The sequence below is a fragment of the Urocitellus parryii genome, chromosome 6, assembly GCF_045843805.1.
Source record: "Urocitellus parryii isolate mUroPar1 chromosome 6, mUroPar1.hap1, whole genome shotgun sequence".
Classification (NCBI taxonomy): domain Eukaryota; kingdom Metazoa; phylum Chordata; class Mammalia; order Rodentia; family Sciuridae; genus Urocitellus; species Urocitellus parryii.
In genome coordinates this window covers 96,353,366-96,374,445 of record NC_135536.1, presented here as the reverse complement: position 1 = coordinate 96,374,445, position 21,080 = coordinate 96,353,366, and the positions used below count along the sequence as shown (strand labels likewise).

Here is a 21,080-nt window from a genome sequence, read left to right as displayed (position 1 = left end):
TTCAAAGCCACCTGGGGGATTTATTCATTAAACAGCAGTAAGTAAAAGTTTTCTAAATGCCTTTGACATAAGAGAGGGCAAGGAGACAAGATATGGCCCCTGCTATCTAAAAGTTACAGTCTAGGAAGGATGGGAGGCACAAAGACACACACCTGCAATGAAAACCACAAGATGTAGAAATAAAATTATGTAGGGGAAGGGTAATGACTTGAATAGCTTTAACAGAAGAGATATCATTTGAGCTGGGCTTTGACAGTGGCTTTTCATAAGCAGAGAGAAAAGAGGCAGATATACTACGTGAATTGTAACAGGGAAGGCAATAGAATCACAATAAAATTAATAGTACCTGCCATCTACTAAGACTTCTTTTTAGGATAGGTGTGGTGTCAAGCACTTATTATAAGAAACAACTGTAGTCTAAATTGAAAACTGATATAAATGGATCAGCTGAAGCCCAGCATAACCTCAAATGATTTGAACTCCCCTCTTCTCTGTTTAAAAAAGATATTAAAACATGGGAAATGTTACCGGAGGTGTGTTGCATAAATACCGAAGCAGTTCACCGATGTACTGGATGACAGTTACATTGTATTTTCTGCAATCATCCCAAAACTGGCTGGCTGAAAATTTGGTCCGCAAAGCCAAAGTAGCACCTACAGAGAAGGCACAGAAAGTGTCAACACAGGAATGCTACAGATAATCTTTCCAATTATATTTAGTTTTGTCATTTTTGAAAGGTTAAAAATTTTTAAATGAATTAGATTTATAAACAAGGGTTAAATACCTAGTATACTCAATGCAAAAAATGAACCAGACATAGTTTTATTCTATGGGAGCTCCAATCTACAAGGGAGAAGATATTTACAATTCTTTCCAATAAAAGTCAATGTGCAGGGCTGGGGATGTAGCTCAATGGTAAAGTAGTTTGCCTAGCTTACATGAGGCCCTGGGTGCATTCCCCAGCACCGCAAAATAAATAAATAAATAAATAATCAAGAGAAACATAGAGGAAAAGATTAATTCTCCTAAGGGTCAAGGGTTGAAAAAAGCATAACCTGAAAGCCCAGCATAACTTCAAATGATTTGAAGTCCCATCTTCTCTATTTAAAAAAAGATATTTAAACATAGGAAGTATTACCAGAGGTGTGTTAGATAAATACTGAAGCAGATCACCCATGTACTGAATGACAGTAGCATTGTATTTTCTTGATTACAGAATTTCTGACCCCCAGAACAGTAAGACAACAAATCTATTGTTTAAAGCCACTAAATTGGTGGTGGTATGTATTTATGTTGCCCAAGTGATTGATTTGTCTGTTTGGGAGCCTCAGAATCATTCTAATGTTCTTGAAGGTCCAACGATACTCCTGGAGTATCATTTTTTGCTATGAAGGCAGGTACTGATACTGGGCTAAATGCTTTGTAAGCTGATCAGTTGGTGAATGAGGGAAAGAAGAAAAGGCTTGGGCAGTCTTAGTTTAAGCTGTTATAACAGATTACCACAGAGTAGGTGGCTTAAATAGTTTATTTTTTTTTTATTTCTGGAGGTTGTGAAGTTCAAGATCCAGGTATCAGCAAATCTCGTGTCTAGTAAGGGCACTCTTTTGGATTTGGGGATGGCCATCATCTCCATAAGAAGGGAAAGCAAAGACAGAAAGGAAACTCTTTCCCATCTCTTCTTACCAGGCCACTAATCCCACAAATGAAAGCTCCACATTCATAACCTAATGACTTCCCAAGGTCCCACCTTCTAATATCATCATACTGGAATCTGGGATTTCAAAACCTATGAATTTGGGGGATGGTGGTGGATGCAAACATTTAATCTATAACATACATACATATGTGTGTGTGCATGTATATGTGTGTGCATTTATGTTACTATATATCTCATTTAAAATAACAGTATTTTATTTAAAATGAACTGTCATGTGGATGAAAAAATTAAGTTAGTCTCAATCTTCATCTATAAAAGCGGTATAAATCTTACTGGAGGGAGAGAGAAGGGAAACTCATTTGAATAGTGAAGTTGGAGAAGGAAAGGAAAGAGATGAAAAGCCAGGTATTCTGACTAGAGCTGAGGAACTGTGGGAATAGAGAAGAATAAAGAAGAATGGGGATGACTGGGGAAGAAGGTGACATCCGATGCTGAGAGATCAACAGGCAGATTTCTGAAGTTGGAAATGACATAGGATAATTATTTATAGACCTAAGAACCTAGTGTCTTAACTTGGGTAAGGGCATAGAACATCATAAAGGAATTTCTGCTTTGATACACTTTGTAGATAAGCAGGCATGAGAAAATACTTGCTTGTGATGTGTGAGCCAAATAGACTTGTTATCAATACAGAAATAAATGCCATTCCTAGCAGATAGGAAAGTAGCCAAATGTGAATGTGTACAGGCCTTTGACACCTTGTTGAGAGAAACAGCTTACCGGCCAGGATACATCCGTGCAAGCCAATCAGAAGTGCAGAACTGTGGTACAAGGGCAGAGTGGTATAGATGACATCATCTGCCCTAAACCCAGACACGGTAGAAAGGCCAGTTCCATACCATAATCGATGATGATTGATTGTGGCAGCTTTTGGGAGACCTTTGCAAAGAAACAAGAGAAAGCATAACTGAGCAGAGATTGGCCATTGAGTCTGTGGGAGGGTTCCAGCTCAGGAAGATTCACCATCCTGTGCTTGGAGAACTGTATAGGGGAGGACCAGGAGTAGTTAAACCTGGGGTCAGCAGATTTTTGAAATTTTTTTTTTTTTTTTTTTTTTGGTAAAGGACCAGAGAGTAAATGTTTAAAGCTTTGTGGGGTCATGTGTTCATTGCTGCAAAGACTCAACTCTGCTATTATGGCCCAAAGCAGCCAAATACACATAGGGGAATAAGTGTGGATATGTTCCAATAAAACTTCATTTATAAAACCATGTGGAGGGTGGTATTTGGCCAGCAGGGCATAGTCCATTGACTCCGGAGTTAGATAGTTACAGTAGTAATCTGAAGTAAGAGAAATGAACAAATGCTCATTGTTTCTCCTCTGTGCTTTCTACTTGGCAAGATGTTTTCAATATTTTTGTTAGCTTTCTTATTAAACTTAAAAAATAAATTGAATTATATTCTCCAATCCACAGATGAGAAGTCAAAGATTCAGAGACATTAAGTATTTTAGAGAATAAATAGTCCATTCACCCAATCTCCTTTTTCCCCCAACTACTTTTATTAATTTCTTATGTCCTATTCCAGAGTTTCTTTATATAAATACAAGCAAACATGAACATCTGCTCATATGTACTTGCCTTGTCCATTAAAAAACACGAATGTTTTTCTGCATATTTTTCCCTCTGTCCCTTAACAGAGATCTGTCCATGTTTGTACAGATTTTCCTCACTCACTCATTTCCTTCTTCTCAGCTGTCTCACATCCTTTATGTAAGAAGATTATAATTTATTTAAACTATTTGGATATTTCAAATGATGCTGTGGTGAATAACCTTGTCTATATGACAGTTCTCATTATGAATGTCACTTTCTGTAGGATAAATTCATGAAATGAAGTTACTGCATTAAAAGATGGAAGTCTTTGCAATTTGGACAGAGAATTGCCACATTGCCAGTTATAAAGGCTGTCCCCATTCACTCTCCCATTAGCAAAATATGTGGCCAGTTTCCTCATATTATTAATGCTCCCAAATGTTGGGGATTTTTGCCAATCTGAAAAGCACACTAAAGTATATTTGCATTTTCTTAATCATAACTTACACAAGTTTTTTCTGGTAAGATTTGTATTGAAAGAGTATTCTTATACTGTTTCTTATGGAAGATCAATTTAGCTGAGCAGGGCGTGAGGTCACTGTTAAAGGAGCTAGTTAGACTTTAAGACCTAGGTGAGCAAGTACTTGATAGTGCCTTTGCCAGGTATGGGCCATAAAAGCAATTTATTATAAGACAAAGCAGATCGCCAAAATTGTAAACATAATTCAAAACTCATTTTCTTTGACCGTGGATGTGGCATTGTGTTAATATTAATGTCTCCATTCTATACTAACATTAAGAAGAAAGCATCAATAAATCAGTTGTATTCACAATGGAAAATAATTGTTTGAATTGCATTTTAAAAAGAAATACTCACCGTTATTGCTTTGAAGTACTTTTGTCTAATTTAAAATTTTATATTAATGAATACATAAGAATATTTGGAATTTTCATATAATTTTGTGCTAATAACTTCCTTTGGAAGGAAAAACATTTTGCCTTCCAATTTCTCAAATAAATTCTTTTAATTAATGTTTACACGAGTAACTTAGCAATATTTTATTCACAGATACAGAAAAAAGTAAGATCAGCATAAATCCTACTGTCTTCTAATTAAAAATAAATTCTTAATTATAGGATTCAGTCAGGAAGTGTTTTATTTTTTCTTCCTAACATGGGTTTTCTATTTCCTTCCCAGATAGGTCATGTGAAGAAGTTTCACACTTGTCTATTTAGTACTAGGACTTGTACTCCCATTACTAACCAAAAGCTCATTTTATCTCAGTTATTCCCTGAATTAAACTTCATGATTTATTTTTTGCCATTCTATGAAGAAATTAAGATAAAAATCCCATATGTTAAGGTAGTGTCTGTTTGCAACAGAGGCAATGGGTCACTTAGGTCATCTACCTTTCTGTTGACATGGCATATATACGTTTCAACACATAAAAAAATGATAAACATCACACTGTAGACATTCGCTTTATTATGTCATTCCCAGCTTCCCCTCCCTATTTATTGAAGGATATTTAGCAAAAGAGGCTAAGGGGAGCTGACACTCAGGTTAAACTAGAGTCTAGAAATTGCAAGGTCAGATGGATACAGGGGCGCCTGCCAAACCAAAGGAAACTGTTCCTGTTGGTTGGTGTTGAGATAAAAGGCTCAAAGCAACCTTTAGCTTTATTCATAATGTTTGATTACTTAAAAATGAGAATAGAAGCATGTATTATCTGCTTATTTAAATTAAAATTTTAACCAAAAGAGATAAAAGATTTACATATTCAATTCCCAGTATTATTAATAATAATGATCAGCATGCTGGAGTTGGCTTCCTGCCCTTCTTTTCAATATTAGCCCTCAAACTTCATATTATTACAGTGTGGTAACATTTTCTCTGGTCTAGAGTGAGCAGGCACTGAATATCTTATTACGTGAATGAACCTGGAAGTATTGCCACCAGGGCTGTCAATTTCATGAGTTGCATAGAGTTAGTTTATAAGGTCAATCCTGATACTTCTACTTCTTATTATGGGATGTTACTAATCTATTGGTTTATGAATCTGTAAAATGGAGTAAGAATACTACCCAAGAGTGGTGGGAGAATTGCATGAACAAATGTCTTAAAGCTCCTAAACAGAGCCTAGTACATATAACACTTGTTGCTGCCTGTTCCATGTAGTAGTGTTTCAATAACACTATTTTTTTGGCAACTTTTTCTTAGTAGCTCATAAAATGATACACAGTGGAAGGCATTCTAGACTTGAGGAAATACAGTATTTTAGGCCCTGCACTAAAGTCACCCTACATTCACAGCACCAAACAGCTCAAGTCAGTGCTGAATGGGAAAACAGTGGTCAAAACAACTATATAAATACCTCCCCATAACTGTCCTCTGGTATTCCATTTTAATTAAAGACCTTATATATGGACTCTGGATATGGTATAATCAAAATACAACAAGTATTAAAAATCTCATCCATCATCCTAACTAGTTTTCATAGTTCTTTATTTGTTCTGTACTAGTTGAGGAGGGGGAGCTATGCATACCTGGGAGAAACTCAAAAGGGATCATATGTAGTGCAATAAGATCAGTTCCCATGAGCAAAGAGCTAAATCCCCTGAAGTATTAGTTATCTGATAAGTTTTTCCAAAGAAAGTATTTAAAAACCTAAGCCAACATTTAACTCCTTCAGGAAAGGTCCATTTCTTTGAGAATCCTCCCTTCATTTTTTTTTTTTTTTTTTACCTGTGGTTCCAGATGTATAAATGTATAAGGCAGGTGTAGAAAAAGTCACTTCAGACCTCCACGACTCTGGGATAGGTTCAGTTGACACTTCATCTACTTTGTCCAGGAAAGAGTCAACGCCATCTGTGTTAGAAGTTCTGCTTACATAATAGACGGACACACCATCTTTTTTCAGGCTTGGTAGCACCTCTTCAACAGCTTCTCGTAGTTCTTAATTTAATTAAACAAACAAACAAATTAGTCTGTCAAGTTTCTATTTAGTGTAATAAGCTTCATGATAATTTTGTGTCCAGTAAAATTTTGCTAAAATGTCTGGATAGGACAAGAGATGCTTATAGTTATGCATTTTTAAACATTTTTAAAACAAAATTGCTGCATTAGAAAAAAATCACAATATTCCAATGTTTGAGAGAACTTTGAGTTTTGACAGTTTCATAATCACAGCAGATGGTTGGTTGAAATCTGTACTTTTTGTGGAAAGTACACCCAAATGGACAGATGGGTAAAAATCAAGAAATATAAGTGCATAACTTAAAGTAATAATTGGTGTATGGATCTAGAAATAAACAGAAATGAATTTAAGTATTCTTAATATGTGCCCACAGAACCAGTGATGAAAAAAAATTAAGGAGAACAGAAACAGAAAGTAGGGAGGCAAGCCAAGTAGCAAAGATTATAGATAAGATGAAACTGCACATAAGCTTACGTAATCTTGAATTGTACCACTCAAGCAAATATTCTTATTCTTAATAGGAAGGTGACTTAATATCCCAGGGAATTACCTTGGGTGGCTATACCTGATTCATCTCATATGCTTTGTCTTTTAGATGTTTGCGTATGCTATCTTCACTAAGACAAGAAGCATCACTGGGACAGATAGATGCAGCTAGAGGACCCATGCACTTGGTAAAAAATAAACTGAACAGTACAAATGGGTTTATAATGAAAATCAACAGGCCTTTACCCCAACTGTCCTCACAGCTAAACATGTGCCTAGGGGCAACCATTTCAATGGTTTTGACTGTTGCTTTTGGCAATTACTTTTCCATCATCAAAAAACGTGCTTTTCCTGCTCCTTTTTGGCTTATCAGTTTTGATCCCTGCCCCCATTTATACCTGTCCACTCCAACAGTTAATATTTTCACTTCACATTGTCTAGGTTAAGAGAATTTAAGTCTATTTTGAGGTCATAATTCTGTTTTCCCAGCATTGTCCATGGGTTGGCTATAGAAGCCGAAAACCAATAATCAGGATGGACATGATGATTAGACTATGTGAATATTCACTGCAGAACCAAAAAAACACTCTATCCTCAAGTTTTCTTTCTGGAAGAGTTCTCTCCTAGAGTTTCATGTTGGCTTCTATTCTCTAATGTACTATTTGCTTCAATTCTGTTTTTAACCTCCATCAAATTGTTTTCCTTTTTTTTTTTTCTGTCCCAGGAACACTGATTCTCTTTCTGTACTATAGTGTGTTTCACTGGCTGCTCTCTAATCCTTTAGTACTTTAGAAAAGTTGCCCAAAATATGGCTATTGTAGAAACCAGCGTGGTAGCCTCCCATCCTTGGTCACTGTCTTGGTTCAGGTCCTCACTCTTCCCTGCTTAGATGACTGCAGTAGCCTCCTCACCAATCTCCTTGCTGCTAATCTCTCCCTGCTTCCAATTTACCTCCTGGCTTCACTATTGCCCATCTTCTTGGTGCCTCCCTATTGAAAATGTCTCAATGGCTGATCATTCCTTGTTATAGAATCCACTGTATTTGGGAGATCCTGAGGATCTTGACAGTCTCATCCCTGCTGGTCTTCCTGATGTCATCTCCTACTCTCTACCTCTGGTACCCTTTCCTTTACACACGCGGAAGTCCTTATAGATCCTCATGTGCTCACATCCCATGACCTTTATCCATGCTGTTCCATCTGCTTAGAGTACCCTCTCAGTCCCCCACCCCCATCAACCCCAAACTCCTGCTTATCCTTCAAGACTCAGCCCAGAGACAACTCTCTTCTGTCACCTGCCTTTTCCTTGCAAGATTGTCTGCTCCTTTGTCCAGCTTCCAAAAGGTCCTGCATATGCTTCCCAGGGTATTTAGTTGCTGAGTGTGAGGTGGCTCAGTTATTTTTCTTTTTAATTAGACAATGAGATCTTTGAGATTAAGGAAACATAACTTAATCCTTGTACCCTCAGCACAAAATATGTACTCAATAAATGTTTAAAATGGAAAAAATCTGCACAATGTATTGTATGAGTGTGGAAGAGACAGGAATAAGCTAAAGAGGCTTATTAAAGGATTCAGATCTTACAATACTGTGAATTGGTAAACATTTAATAAAATATAAAATGAAATAATTTCTGTGATAGTTATGTCTTGCATACAGATAAGGACCCTCTTAGGCATTTAGTTTATGATCTTTTCCTACTTACAGAGGTCATCTCATCTGAAGGGAAGGCCACCATCCCTGCCAACCTCCATCTCCACAAGGCTGTTGGTGTAAAATTTGTTATTTGGGTGTTGACTTGAGGTTCCAGTGGCTTGCCCACCATATTAGGACACACTGGAGTAGACTTCCCTCCCTTGAGTTAAAGATGTTAATATAAGAACTGAAATTTTAAAGGAAATTCTGAATGTGAATCAATGATCTAGTTGATATGTAATTATAACAACCAGTCTTTTATAGGTATGATTAGAACTACCATATCAAGCTTGCCTCTTTCACATATAATCTTTAAAAATTTCTTATTGTAAGGTCTGCTTACATAAGAATGGCAAGCAACCAGGACATAGAAGCTCAAATAATTCTATTTGTCACAGATCAGGTTCCCTTGGACTCTGAAACTCAGAGATTTGAATGTAGGAGAAGCCTTGGGAACAGAACCTATGAGGCTGCAAGGGAAGCAGATGGGAGAGAATGAGAACCTGAACCTTGGCTGATTTTCTGATCCTTCAGAGACTCTGGGTCTGGCATGGTCCTTCAGGGTTGTCCCAATTTAGGGGAAATGGCTGGTGTTCTTCCTTCCACCCTTCAAATAGTCAATGGAGTCAGGGCGTGGAGGTGTGGCACCTGACCTTGGGCAAAGAGGCTCTCTTGAACTTAGATCAAGTCCTGGAAAGGCTCTCAGATGAGAGCTTCTTGCAGCTGAGAGAGGTGTAACGCTATGTCTCCCACCATACTCATCACAGTCCCCTGGGTAACACAATCGTTTGTATATGCGGCTTTTTACTGGACTGTATGATATTGGGGACTGTATGTCCTTTACTGTACCCCAGTCCTGAAAGAGAAAGCTGAATGGTGAACTGCATCACAGCACCCCCTGCACCTGTCATTGTTACTGATAACAAAGCTTTACATTTTGCGTTTGTTTAGAACTGTTTGTATAGTAGCTTTGCACACCTCACTTCACATTAATTTCATAGCAACCCTGTGATTTAGACACCAGTCACCCTGTTCCTACAGATGAGGACAGAGGCTCAGCTGTCTCTATATGGAAGGTTACACACAACAAGAAAATAAATATACTGGGATTCTGGGATTCCTGCTTCCCTATACTCACCTTTCAGGCTCAAATTTTGGTAAAGGGATTGACTTTGTTTTCTGCTCTGTGTTTGTTAAAGCATGTGATCTGTCTTGAATAATGTAAGACTATCTTTTGTTCATCTTCTTAATGAACAGCATAACCTCAAACTATATTAAAAGCTTGGTTGAGAAATAAAATTCATGGCAAGTTTGCCTGAAGGGCACAGAGTAAATCCATCAGCTTCTCATGAATCTAGTTTTAAATTGTGAATTGAAGTAGACCTTCGGAGAAAGAAGTACACACTTAGGTGGTAGAAAATGAGTGATTACAAGATCCCCACCAAGTCTGTCTTTTTCTTTTTCTTAAAACATAAATAAATAAATAAATAAACAAATAAATAAAATCATACTAGTTCTGCTATCCTTTACCTATTTATGTAGAAGAAGGAAAAAAAGAAAAAAACATCTAACTACACAGACTCATTCTTGGAAAGCAGAGACAGAGGGTGGGTGGGGGCAGAATCAATCTTTGTCACCAATAGGTTAAATCTGCAGTTTTCCAGTGGAAAAACTTTCACTCTAGTAGCTTATTCTGCTACCAGCTTGCTTCCCTGAATGGCAACGGACTGAACTAAAACAGCACAGAAATATTTACTAATAAGGTAAAATCTGAAAAGAAGGCAGCAAAAGGAGATGTGTTCTAATAAAAATTTCAGGACAAATGTGAAATGGTTGGTAGATAAGCAAGTTAGGAATGAAGGTTTAGCTCTTTAGTTAATTAAAAAAAATATCCAAACCACAAAGTAGTGCTGATTCAGTCCTGGGAGACAGTGTGAGAATAATTCCTAAAATGTCATTTGTAACTGTGATTCTGCATCTGTACCAGTGGTAGTTTGGAATGATAGTATTTGATAACCTGTTGTCTAGTCTGCACAGCACCCTCTGAATTAGAATTCTCTTCAAATAGAGGCATGCTCATTCCCCTTTCTCCTCCTGATTCAAAAATCACCTGAGGTCAAAAAAGATATTAAGGTTCAGCTCCATCAGGAGTAAGTAAAAATTTACCAGCAATATATATATTCACATTTATATAATTAAATAATTTACTTGATATTATTTTTCATTTGCCTCAAAGTTCTTGCTTATGTGAATTCTTGTTTTCTAAGATACCCCTGGAATCAAGGATAATTCCTTATCATGAGGTCATGCAAGGCCTTACATAATTGCTAACATTTGATATCCACAAGCATTTCTGCCTGTCTACCAAGTATCTACTTCCCTATTTCTCAGAGCTGTGGGAGGTCCTTTCCAAATAATGGCCACTTATTTATTTACTCATCATGCAGAATAATGTGAACACTACCTTTCTCTTTCAGATTTGATAACATTAACAGCTGATTCAGAGTTTATTTTGCTTTCACCTCTTTACCTCCTTCCTGTTTCTAAGGAGAGGGGACTACATTCCCACATGTCAGCAATATGCTAGTTTGTTTTTGTAAGAAGCTGTACAACCATCTCCTTTGCAACCTTTAGTTAGGAGCAGGGGGAGAAGAGCGATGTTTTAGGGCAATTTTAACCTAACCCTCCATTCAGACCCTGGGCTACTGAGCTGGGAATCTCAGTACTAGAATATATTACTCATTTGGTGTCTGGGTTTCTGTTCCTGTAGAGTCTTCACTATCTATTCATAAATCCCAGAGTGTTCCCAGCCCATCCCATGTTCACCACCTTCTCCTTCTCAGCACTGGGACCAAGAGAGAGCACCTCTCCCCCGCAGTCTACTGCCAGAAGGGCTGGACACACCCACTGATTAGGAAAACCACTGGGAGGTAAGCAAGTCTGTGGTAAGGTGAGGCTGGGCCTGGGGGAGATTGAAAAAGATTTTCTCATATCTGGGTATATTTGATTTTATTTCATCACTTTTCATGCCTCCTTACCAACTCAATGATTCTTAAGCTTCAGGAAAGAAAACTTGTTAAAACCAACCACAGTAGTGGCACTCATTAATTCAACAAACATTTGTTGAGTACCTACTATGTGTTAGGTATTATTAGGTCATTATTCAAAGACATGTAAGAGAATTTTAAGCTTTTGGAACAAAGTGCATTGAAGCAATTTATCTAAATTACTCCTTGAGCAACCCAGGAAGGTGAGAAGAGTAGAGATTAGATTATCTCCAGGCCTTAATTGTGAACTAGAGCTGGCATTAAGAAATGATCTCCTTCCATGGAAGGGAGGCCACTGCTCTCGGCCATTCCTTGGATTTTCTGAGTCCCCATTTTCTTTACATTAGGATCTTTCAATAATCAGCTTTAAAAATGATTATTATTAAAGTCCAGACTGCTGATAATCTTAATTTATGTAACTATTTAGTAAAGTCTTTCATGATATTATGGACCTGATCAAAATCACCTCTGGTCCTATTGCCTGTAATGCCCCTTCCCACAGCACTTTTCTAGCTCCATTTTCTTTTTTTCTTTTTTTTTATTGTTCGTTGTTCAAAACATTACATAGTTCTTGATATATCATATTTCACACTTTGATTCAAATGTAAAACAGAAAAAAAAATCATTTTCTTTAAGAATTAAATGCTTCTGCTTGATTCAGAGACGCGTCTGTGAGCCTTGATTTCCTGTACATATAGTAAATTCAGAAGAAGTAAATGGATACTGAAACTTCTGAAAGAGTTGAGCTCTGTTAAGCCTTAAGAGTCCCCAACAGTCATGACAACTAGATCAATCCCCATGATAAATGCCACTGTGCTGGTTTTTTACATAGAAGTACTACAGGATTTGACACACAGAGTTCAAGAACTCTTATGAGCTCACATGCTATGTGGCTCAAATTCAAAGTATCAAATATCAAATTCACATTTATGTATCAGGTTCAGATGATTGATAGTATAAAACATGCACTAGATGTGAGGAAAAAAAATCTGGGTTTTGCCCCCAGCTTTCTGTTGCTGACTATCCATATGATCCTGAGCAACTGATAGCATACTTTTGGGCCTTTATTTATTCAGCTATAAAACAAGTGGGAACTAGACTGATTATCAAAGTCTAGTTCTCAGTTCATTTGCTTCAAAAATCATCTGGGGCTGAGGTGGGGCTTATTTGGGTCCAGCTGCAGTCCTATTAAATCAAAATTTGGGGATGAATTAAGTAAGGACTCTGTTTTGAAAAATGATGATTTTTGTACTCATTAAGGATTACAGGATTAGAATAGCTCTAAGATCCTTTCCAACTCCAAAGAATTAGTCCATTTATCACATTTCCACATGGGCACATCTACTAAATATGTGACTTTGGACTCTGTTATTCCCTTCACAGTAACTGTTCTAGGTCAGAGTATATCATGTACAAAGGTATCTTAGCAATTTGGAAAAAGTAGATGTTTTTCAAACGTGTAGCCTCTCTCAAAGGTTAGTTTGCCCATTTAACACGTGGGCACTGTCACCCTTTTTGGACTTTGTTGCTTTCTTTGCAGTAACTGTTTTAGGTCAGCGTAATTCTGCATTATGGGCAAAGGTGTCTCAGTGATTGAGACACACTGAATTTTTAAAAAATGTGTGACCTTTCTCAAAGGTCAATTTACTACCAGAGGGTGCTGTAGGACTACTGGAAAGTCTGGTTTGAGTTTTAATTTGAGCAGGGGATTTCATAATACTCCCACATAAACACAATACTCTATGGTGGAGGAATATTGCCTTGATGGGGAAGAAGGTACATTTTGAGCATTCCTAATCTGAAAATCTGGAGTGCTCTAAAATCCTAACTTTTTGAGTATCAATATGATGTCATAAATAGAAAATTTTACACCATGAAACTATTCTTTATGTACAAACATATTAAAATATTTTGTAAAATGACTTTCAGGCTATGTGTATAAAGATACATATGAAACATATATGAATTTTTTTGAGTTGGGTTCCATCTGCAAGACATCTCATTATGTGTATGTATTCCAACATCTGAAAAAAAAATCTAAGATTTGAAACACTTCTGGTCCAAGGCATTGAAGGTAAGGGATTCTCAACTTGTATTCAGTAGTATTTCTGACTTTATTAGAGAACCAAATGCTATAATAGTCATTTAATCGGAGCTTCTTTGGCAATTAAAAAATGAGCTCTGTGAAGTCTCTCCAAGAGTGTCTGGGGTACTAAGGAAGCAATAATGTTTAAGTGCTTCCTGAAGATTACACAGTGCAAAGATTACTGTGTTAATAACTTCCCTCTAAGTATGTAAGAGGGTCTTCCTTACTAAGTTTTAAAGTCATCTCATTTCAAAGGCAACTAGAAATTGTTGGGGGTTTTCTTGAATGGACCATGCCCTTTAAATAATCTGGCTCCCTTTAAAACCATCTCTCTGTTTTTGAAATTTTATATGAAGGTGACATTTTTTTTGGATAATTTATTTTATGCCACATGAAACAGGTATATAATTTTTCTGGTTTCATATAAATGAATTGACATTTTATCTTTCTGGGAAGCTAGATGAACTGCTTAGCTTAGTTTCCCTAGCTATGAGCAGAAGGGTAGATTAAACAGATGCTTGATCCCTTCCAGTAAGAACAATTTACATGAATGCAGAGGAAGACAGCATGAGGAAGGAAAGAACATGGGCTTTGAAGTTGCACAGATCTAGATTGGACTTTTAAGCCTCAGTTTCCTCAACTGTTAATAATAGGGGGTATTCACATAACAGCTCACATTGTAATAAAAGCATCCAGTATAGGGCTTGGCACAGAAAGGCATCCCCAAAAGATGGGGCTTCTTGGTTCCCTCTGTTCTTAGTTATATCTTTAGTCAGCGTCTAGTTAAGCATCCTATTACTGATTCAGAGAAGTAACCCCTGGTCCAGAGTGCAGAAATTAAAGCTTTTTCCCGGTAGTAGGGGGTGGTGATAGAGGGGAAAGTGCCAAGTTCTGAAACAAGCTGTTGGGAGGAGGAAACCATCAACTCTGTAGCTAAGAGGTCCTTTGCTTTTTCCTGACCTGGACACCACTTTAACATGAACATATATCATTTCGAATCTCGCTGAAAGGCAAATACACATATGAACGGGGTTTCCTGTTTTTATAAATGCAATGGAGCTCAGAAGGGCACTTTAGCAGATTTGCAAAGTCTTCTCCTTAGGCATCAGGTGGGGTCACCTTCTCTCTGCAGTAAGAAGCCATGAATACTAACAGCACTTGAGAACTGGAAGTAGCTTTGAAGATTGCCTCATGGCAGAGAAATACACTAAAGGACAGAAAAGAGAAGTGACTTTCCCAAGATTACACAGCTGATCAAGCAGCAGGGGTGAGAACTGTCCCTTTGGATCCATTCAAGTTCATGCTCAAGACCCTCTACATTTTAATGAAGATGGTGTAGGTACTGGTAAAGAGCTGGAATTTGGAGGTGGAATGTGGTTAAGCCCCTGCCCTCCAGTTCTATGACATGGAGCATGAGGCTTCACCTCTCTGGGCTTCAGTAGTCTCATCTATAAAAGTCCCACAAGTAACGCCTCTCTGTTGTGAGAATTGAAAGTAACACTGTGTATACAATGGACACTGCATACCCTTGGTTTCAGCATTTGCAGTTTCAACCAACACAGAAGGAAAATATTCAGAAAAAGCTGTGCTGAATATGTACAGACTATTTTTCTCATAATCTTCTCTAAACAATACCATCTAAGAACAATTTGCATGCCACTTACATTGTATTCACTATTATAAGTACTCTAGAGATGATTTAAAGTATATGGTAGAATTATACCTAGGTTATATGCAAATACCACGCCATTTTATATAAGGGACTTGAATATTAGAGGATTTTGGTTTCTGCAGAGGTCCTGAAATTAATCCCTCACTTCTTTACTAGGGAGAACCATAGTGCTTAACCTGGTACCCGGCACATTGCCCCAACACTGGTGGTTCTCTAATGATCATTAACTGCGTTGAAAGGAAAAGTTGTAGCCCTCTATGTACATCTACAGTTCCAATCTAAATCTCTCTCTCTCCAGCTCCCTTACACCATGCTGCATGCAGCCTATTTTTCGCTAAGGCACTGGGCAGCCCCCCAGTGTCCTGTTGGTTAGTTTGAAGCTCACCTGGTGAGGCCAGCAGCACTTTTGCCCCGCAGCAATGGAAACAGTGCAACAGAGACTTTGAGCGAATGTTGTAGTTGAGGCACGCCATGGGACAGCCCAGTTTGGCTAGACCCAGCCACAGCCAGATGAAGGCCGGCTCATTGCCCATAAAGATCGCCACGCATTCTCCTTGGCGCAGGCCGAGATGGTCGTGCAGCGTTCGCGCCACCTGATTGCTGCGCCGGTCTACCTGTGCGTAGGTGAGCGTCTCATCGCGGAAGAGCAGGAAAGGCTTGTGTGGGGTCTGGCGCGCTTTCTCTAGAAAGGAACTCAGGATGGTGCGCGCCGGACGCCGCTGCCGGTAGCTGCGCACCTGCCGGGCCAAGTTGGCCACCCGCAGGAAGTAGCGCATATCCTGGAAGAAGTAGGGGCAGCAAAAGTTCACCAGCAGTGGCAGGAGCAGTAGCCCCGCCAGGATGGTGTACATGGCGGGGGTCATGATGGTGGTGGGATCCTCTGTCCCCGCGAGGGCAGAGGGCGCGCTTCGGGCGTGCAGCTTGGCGGCTGGGTGGACTCTGAGAGGACAGCGGACAGGCTGCGCCGGGCGCGCGGCTGCGGGACGGAGGGCTAGCGATGAGGCTGTGGTGACAACCAAGCGCTTTGGCTGCCAACACCGCCGCAGGCTCTCTGGCGTGTGGCGCGTGTGACGGCTGCCAGGGGTTCTGGGCGTGATCGGCAGGCTGCGCCCGCCCCCTTGAGGACGCAGACACCTGTGTTCCCGGCCCGCCCCTGAGCTTCTCTTGGGGAGAGACAGGTGACCCTGCGACTTGCTGGGGGCGGGTTCGGGGGTAGGGTTTCTGCCACTGCCCCTCCGTAGTCTGGTGTCCGGGGTCAGGTCTAGACTTCCTTGCATTTTGACCAAAGTACTTACTTTACATCTCAGAGCCACAGTTTTTCTTGTCTAACGGTGATAATAGGCTCAAATAGAGGGTGTTGACAAGATTAAAGGAGCCAATGCAGGCGTGGGGCTTTTAATTATTTATTGTTACCACTAATAAAGTGGCTTATGGTGATGACTTTTTGTTTTAAATCAATAAAATATCCTAAAAATGTGAGACTGCCCTATTATTTATTAATAGCGGGTACCAGGTGCCACTGCCAAGACATAGTCCCATCTCTCCGTCCTGGTCCCAGGGGCTTTCCGCCTGGTGTCTCTTTGTTTCTCAGATTTGCTCCCCCGCCCAACCGCAGCCTTGACTTTCAGGCATCTCCTGAAGAAAAGACTTCAAGCTTGCACAAAAGCGCCAGCGATGGTCACAAACAGCTTATCCCAACTCCAGCTGGGCCCTTTCCACCTCGTGAGTCCTGATTTCTCCGGAAGTATTGCCACACATTGCCACAAGGACTCAAGCTCTGCCGTTACTGCATTTATTTTAAAATTTTGTTTCTCGTAAGCAATTCTCTTCCACCCTCAGCAAGTTTTCAGAACACACAATTAATTATTAAGTGGCCCTGTCACAATGCGAAAGAAACAGTACATTATTGGCATTTCTCAGAACGCCATTTCTTTTAGAGGAAGTGTGATCCTTTCATAATTTTCCTTAATATTACTCTATACAAAGCAAATACTGCTTGCTACTGAGGAGAGGCAGGATCTAAATTTAGCAGTGGTTTACTCTAATCCTTCTGCCCTGTGTTCATCCATCTTATTCTCTTCTTTTCTCTCCTACCCTTCTCTTCTCTCTCCTCCCTGATTATCTCCTCCTCCTCCTCCTCCTCCTCCTCCTCCTCCTCTCCCCCTCCTCCTCCTCCCCCTTCTCCTCCCACTCGTCCTCCCCCTCCTCCTCCTCCTCCTTCTCCTCCTTCTTTTTGATATTGGGCATTGAATCCAGGGCCTCACACATGCTAGGCAAATTCTGTACCATTGAGCTAGGACCTTAGCCCTTTAGAAATATTTTTGAAACAGAATCTCCCTAAATTGCCCTGGCTGATCTTGAACTTGCCTTCCTCCTGCCTCAGCCTTCCAAGTAGCTGGGATTACAAGCAGCACCATAGCCACAGGCCCATCTTCTTATTCTTATAAGGCAAATAATGGACACTTCTCCCAGACACTTGGCTAGGGTCATCCCCGTGTGCGTGTGTGTGTGTGTGTGTGTGTGTGTGTGTGTATTTATATATATATTTCTCATTATTTTCTAAAAGTGACACTTTCATACTTATGAAATACAGACAAGAAAGGGAAGTTTAGAGAGGCAAATTAAGAGAGTTAATAAGGTATAAGTTTTGGAAACTGTTATCTGTTTAGTCCCAGGAATCACTCTTAGCTCACTCTTAACAACATAGCAACTATGTCCTGTTGGCCTTCCTATTCTCTAGGTGTCTGTCCATATTCTTTTATTCTTCCACAATTAAAAAAAAATGTCTTTTACAACCTTTGGGCCTCCCATTTATAGCCCCCTCTTTTTTATCCCTGGTACCTGCTCAAGCAGGTTTTGCCTTGTCTTATCTTTTTTGTAGCTGATCTACTATCCAGTGACTGGTTGCATCATTTCCTTGGGGATGTATTGGGGACCTTCAACATCTCTGAGGAAAAGTCATTAGTATTAACCAAAGTAGGGGGCAGAAACCATTCTGGTGTGCACTTTATCTTTCAAGTTGCAGGTCAGGGCCCATCTTCTTGTTTTTCATCCTGATCCATCTTCCCTGTGCCTCTCTTTTTATGGCTAGTCATTTCAATGTAGCCTTCTGCCCCTCTTTTCTTTTCCTTGAGTAGCTACTCTCTATCAAGAATGCTGGATTAGCAAAGATGCCTACTTTCTTCTTATTATCCTGAGACTTACTTTAACCTTGTATATCAACTGTCTTTCAGTTGCAAGTGAAGAAAACAAGCCCCAAATTGTCATAAAGAAAAACAGAAATTTAAACAGGAAGGTCCAGCAGTCTGAGAGCTTCAAGTGATCCCTAATGTATGTCTTAGAAGCTGGACTTAATTTCTCCTTCACTTTCTCTCCTCTCCACCTCCTCTGTTCTAATTCAAACTCTCCCTTCATGGTCCAAGGATGTTTGCCAATTGCCTTTAGGAATATATACTTCCTGGGTCAATTTCAAAGAGATACATAAAGATCTTTTTTCCTTAGACGACTTCATTAAAAAAAAAAAAATCCCTGACTGAACTGTGTGCCCAACCCTGAACCCTTGGGACCTGGGGAAGAGAAATGCTAATTGGTTTAAGCCAGTCAGTTTCACTCATGGAGGTAGAGGTATAGTCAATTCCACCTATACTATTTTGTGGAAAATTTCAGGGTATTATTAAAAGTGGATGAGGGAGAGTTGATACAAGAGAATAAATAAATCTAGGGAAGCAATTAGCAAATGTCCTAATATATACCTTGGAAATCTTTACCCCAACAAGTTTACCTTTTGCTCTACCACCTGGTTAGTAGTTGTTTTAATCTTTTTGTATTGCTATAACAAAATGACATACACTGGGTAGCTTATAAACAACAGAAATTTATTTCTCATGGTCTTGGAGGCTAGGAATTCCAAGATTAGTGTTAGGACAGGGCCTGTTTTCTTATAGATAGCATTTTTTTTTTTTAAGTACTGGGGATTGAACTCAGGGGCACTTGACCAGTGAGCCACAGCTCTATTTTGTATTTTATTTAGAGTAACTCACTGAGATGCTTAGCACCTTGCTTTTGCTGAGGCTGGCTTTGAACTCATGATCCTCCTGCCTTAGCTTCCTGAGCCACCGGGATTACAGGCTAGTGCCACTGTGCTTGGCATAGATAGCATCTTCTAGCTGTGTCCTCACATGATGGAAGGGGAATATGAGCTCCTGTTAGCATTTTATTTTACTGATTTTTTTTAACCATTAAAATAAAATTTTTACTTTATGAAAAATCAGCATAAATACATCAGCAGGGATATTAAAATACAGAATAAGAGTGAAAATGATCATATATAATAATCTTCACTTTTGATATTCCAATTACAGCCTAGGAGAGCTTGCCAAATTTGGCCTATTTTATGACGACACTAATTCCATACATGAGGACTCCATCCCCATTATCTAATCACTTCTTAAAAGCCCCATCTACTAATGCTGTCACCTTAGGGGTTAGGAATTCAACATATGAATTTTTTTGGGGGGGATACAAACATTCAAATCATAGCAATAGTCTTCCTGGAAATTTTGCCTTCATCTAATATCTCCAATGCTCAGTTATGTTTAGTGCTTCCCATCTTCTTTCACCCATGGTAGCGATAGACAACTGTATTTGTACAGTGTGCTAGAATAGACCTGGGCAGGAGATGACTGGACTCTTTGGCTCCTACTTGACTCCCTTGAAGTGTGATCAGAATCTTAGCACATTGGCTATCTGTTCTTGGCACATTTATGGGGAAGCTCTGATCTACAAAATGAAGTTCAAACTTTATTTTTTTTATTAACTCAATTAACAAATATTTATTGACCTACTGTGAGAAGGACATTATCAGGCAATAAACATTTAAAAATGGAATAAACTTAATTCCAGTTGCTCCTTTTTGGGACTACTTGGCTTTAGTAAGTCTAGTGTACACAGCCCTAGAACACCCTGCACGTTCCTTTCTATAGCTTTCTTCTTGCCTTTTTCCACCTCTGTTCTCTCCATTCCTCTACACTCCAAATATCTTTAAGGGAGGGGTTCTTCGATTTTGGCCCTTCTCAGTCCAGTAGCATTTAAAAAATAAAGGTAGGGACTCAAAAAAAGATAGAACATGTTTTTAGTTTTTCAGGGAACCTAACAGTGTATTATGATGCTTATTATTTTATAAAAGAATGACATTTTAATGACAATGTATCTGAGTTTTGTTAGTGAGAATGGGGCTAATAATGCTTATCAAATGGGGGAGCTGTAAGATTGATGATATCAGGTATATACCTGGAATACAATAGAGGCTCAGTGTATTGCCGTGTATCTTCTGCCCTCTAATTAAACCCTTTGCATGAGATTCAAAATCATTCACAACCTGGGCCCAACTCAGGCTCTCTAGTTTCATCTCTCCTTACTCTGGATATTTTATACTATATCTCAGCAGTCCTGGTCTACTGTGTGGTTCAGGCAGGTTCCTTAACCCTCTGTTGCCAGAAAAAGAGGTACCATCAAATGGAGTCATCATAAGGATGAAATGAAATTATATATTTCAAGAACTCTGGACAGTGTATCATTAAGTGCTCAATAAATGCTAACTTGATATAGTACTTATCTCCATCATATGACAGCCTTCCACCCACCCCTGACTTCTCCCTTCTTCTCTGTTTTTTCTAGATTCTGCTCATCTTTAAAACCTAATTCAGCGTTCCCTCCCAGGAATGGTACCCTGGGCTTCCTCCACACTCACATGTGCCTCCCCTGTCCCATGCACTCTGTTGCAGTAGGGTGACTTGCTCTTCTGTGTGTTTCTCCAACTAGTCTGTGAGTTTATAGGGTCAAAAAAATAACATTGTTTAGCTCTAAA

At 39.2% G+C, this 21,080-nt stretch overlaps 1 protein-coding gene across 2 annotated transcripts in view; it reads right to left on the bottom strand.

Moving 5' to 3' along the window:
* Slc27a2 (solute carrier family 27 member 2) overlaps positions 1-16,274 on the bottom strand; it is a 38,671-nt gene extending 22,397 nt beyond the window's left edge. For both annotated transcript variants that reach the window (XM_026393428.2, XM_077799834.1), the window contains exons 1-4: positions 15,600-16,274; positions 5,998-6,207; positions 2,438-2,596; positions 529-653 (exon numbers count right to left, since the gene is read on the bottom strand). In XM_026393428.2, coding sequence (XP_026249213.1) covers positions 529-653; positions 2,438-2,596; positions 5,998-6,207; positions 15,600-16,077 — 972 coding nt within the window. In that variant the 5' untranslated portion in view covers positions 16,078-16,274. The remainder of the gene's footprint in view (positions 1-528; positions 654-2,437; positions 2,597-5,997; positions 6,208-15,599) is intronic.
* Positions 16,275-21,080: the final 4,806 nt, after the last annotated feature.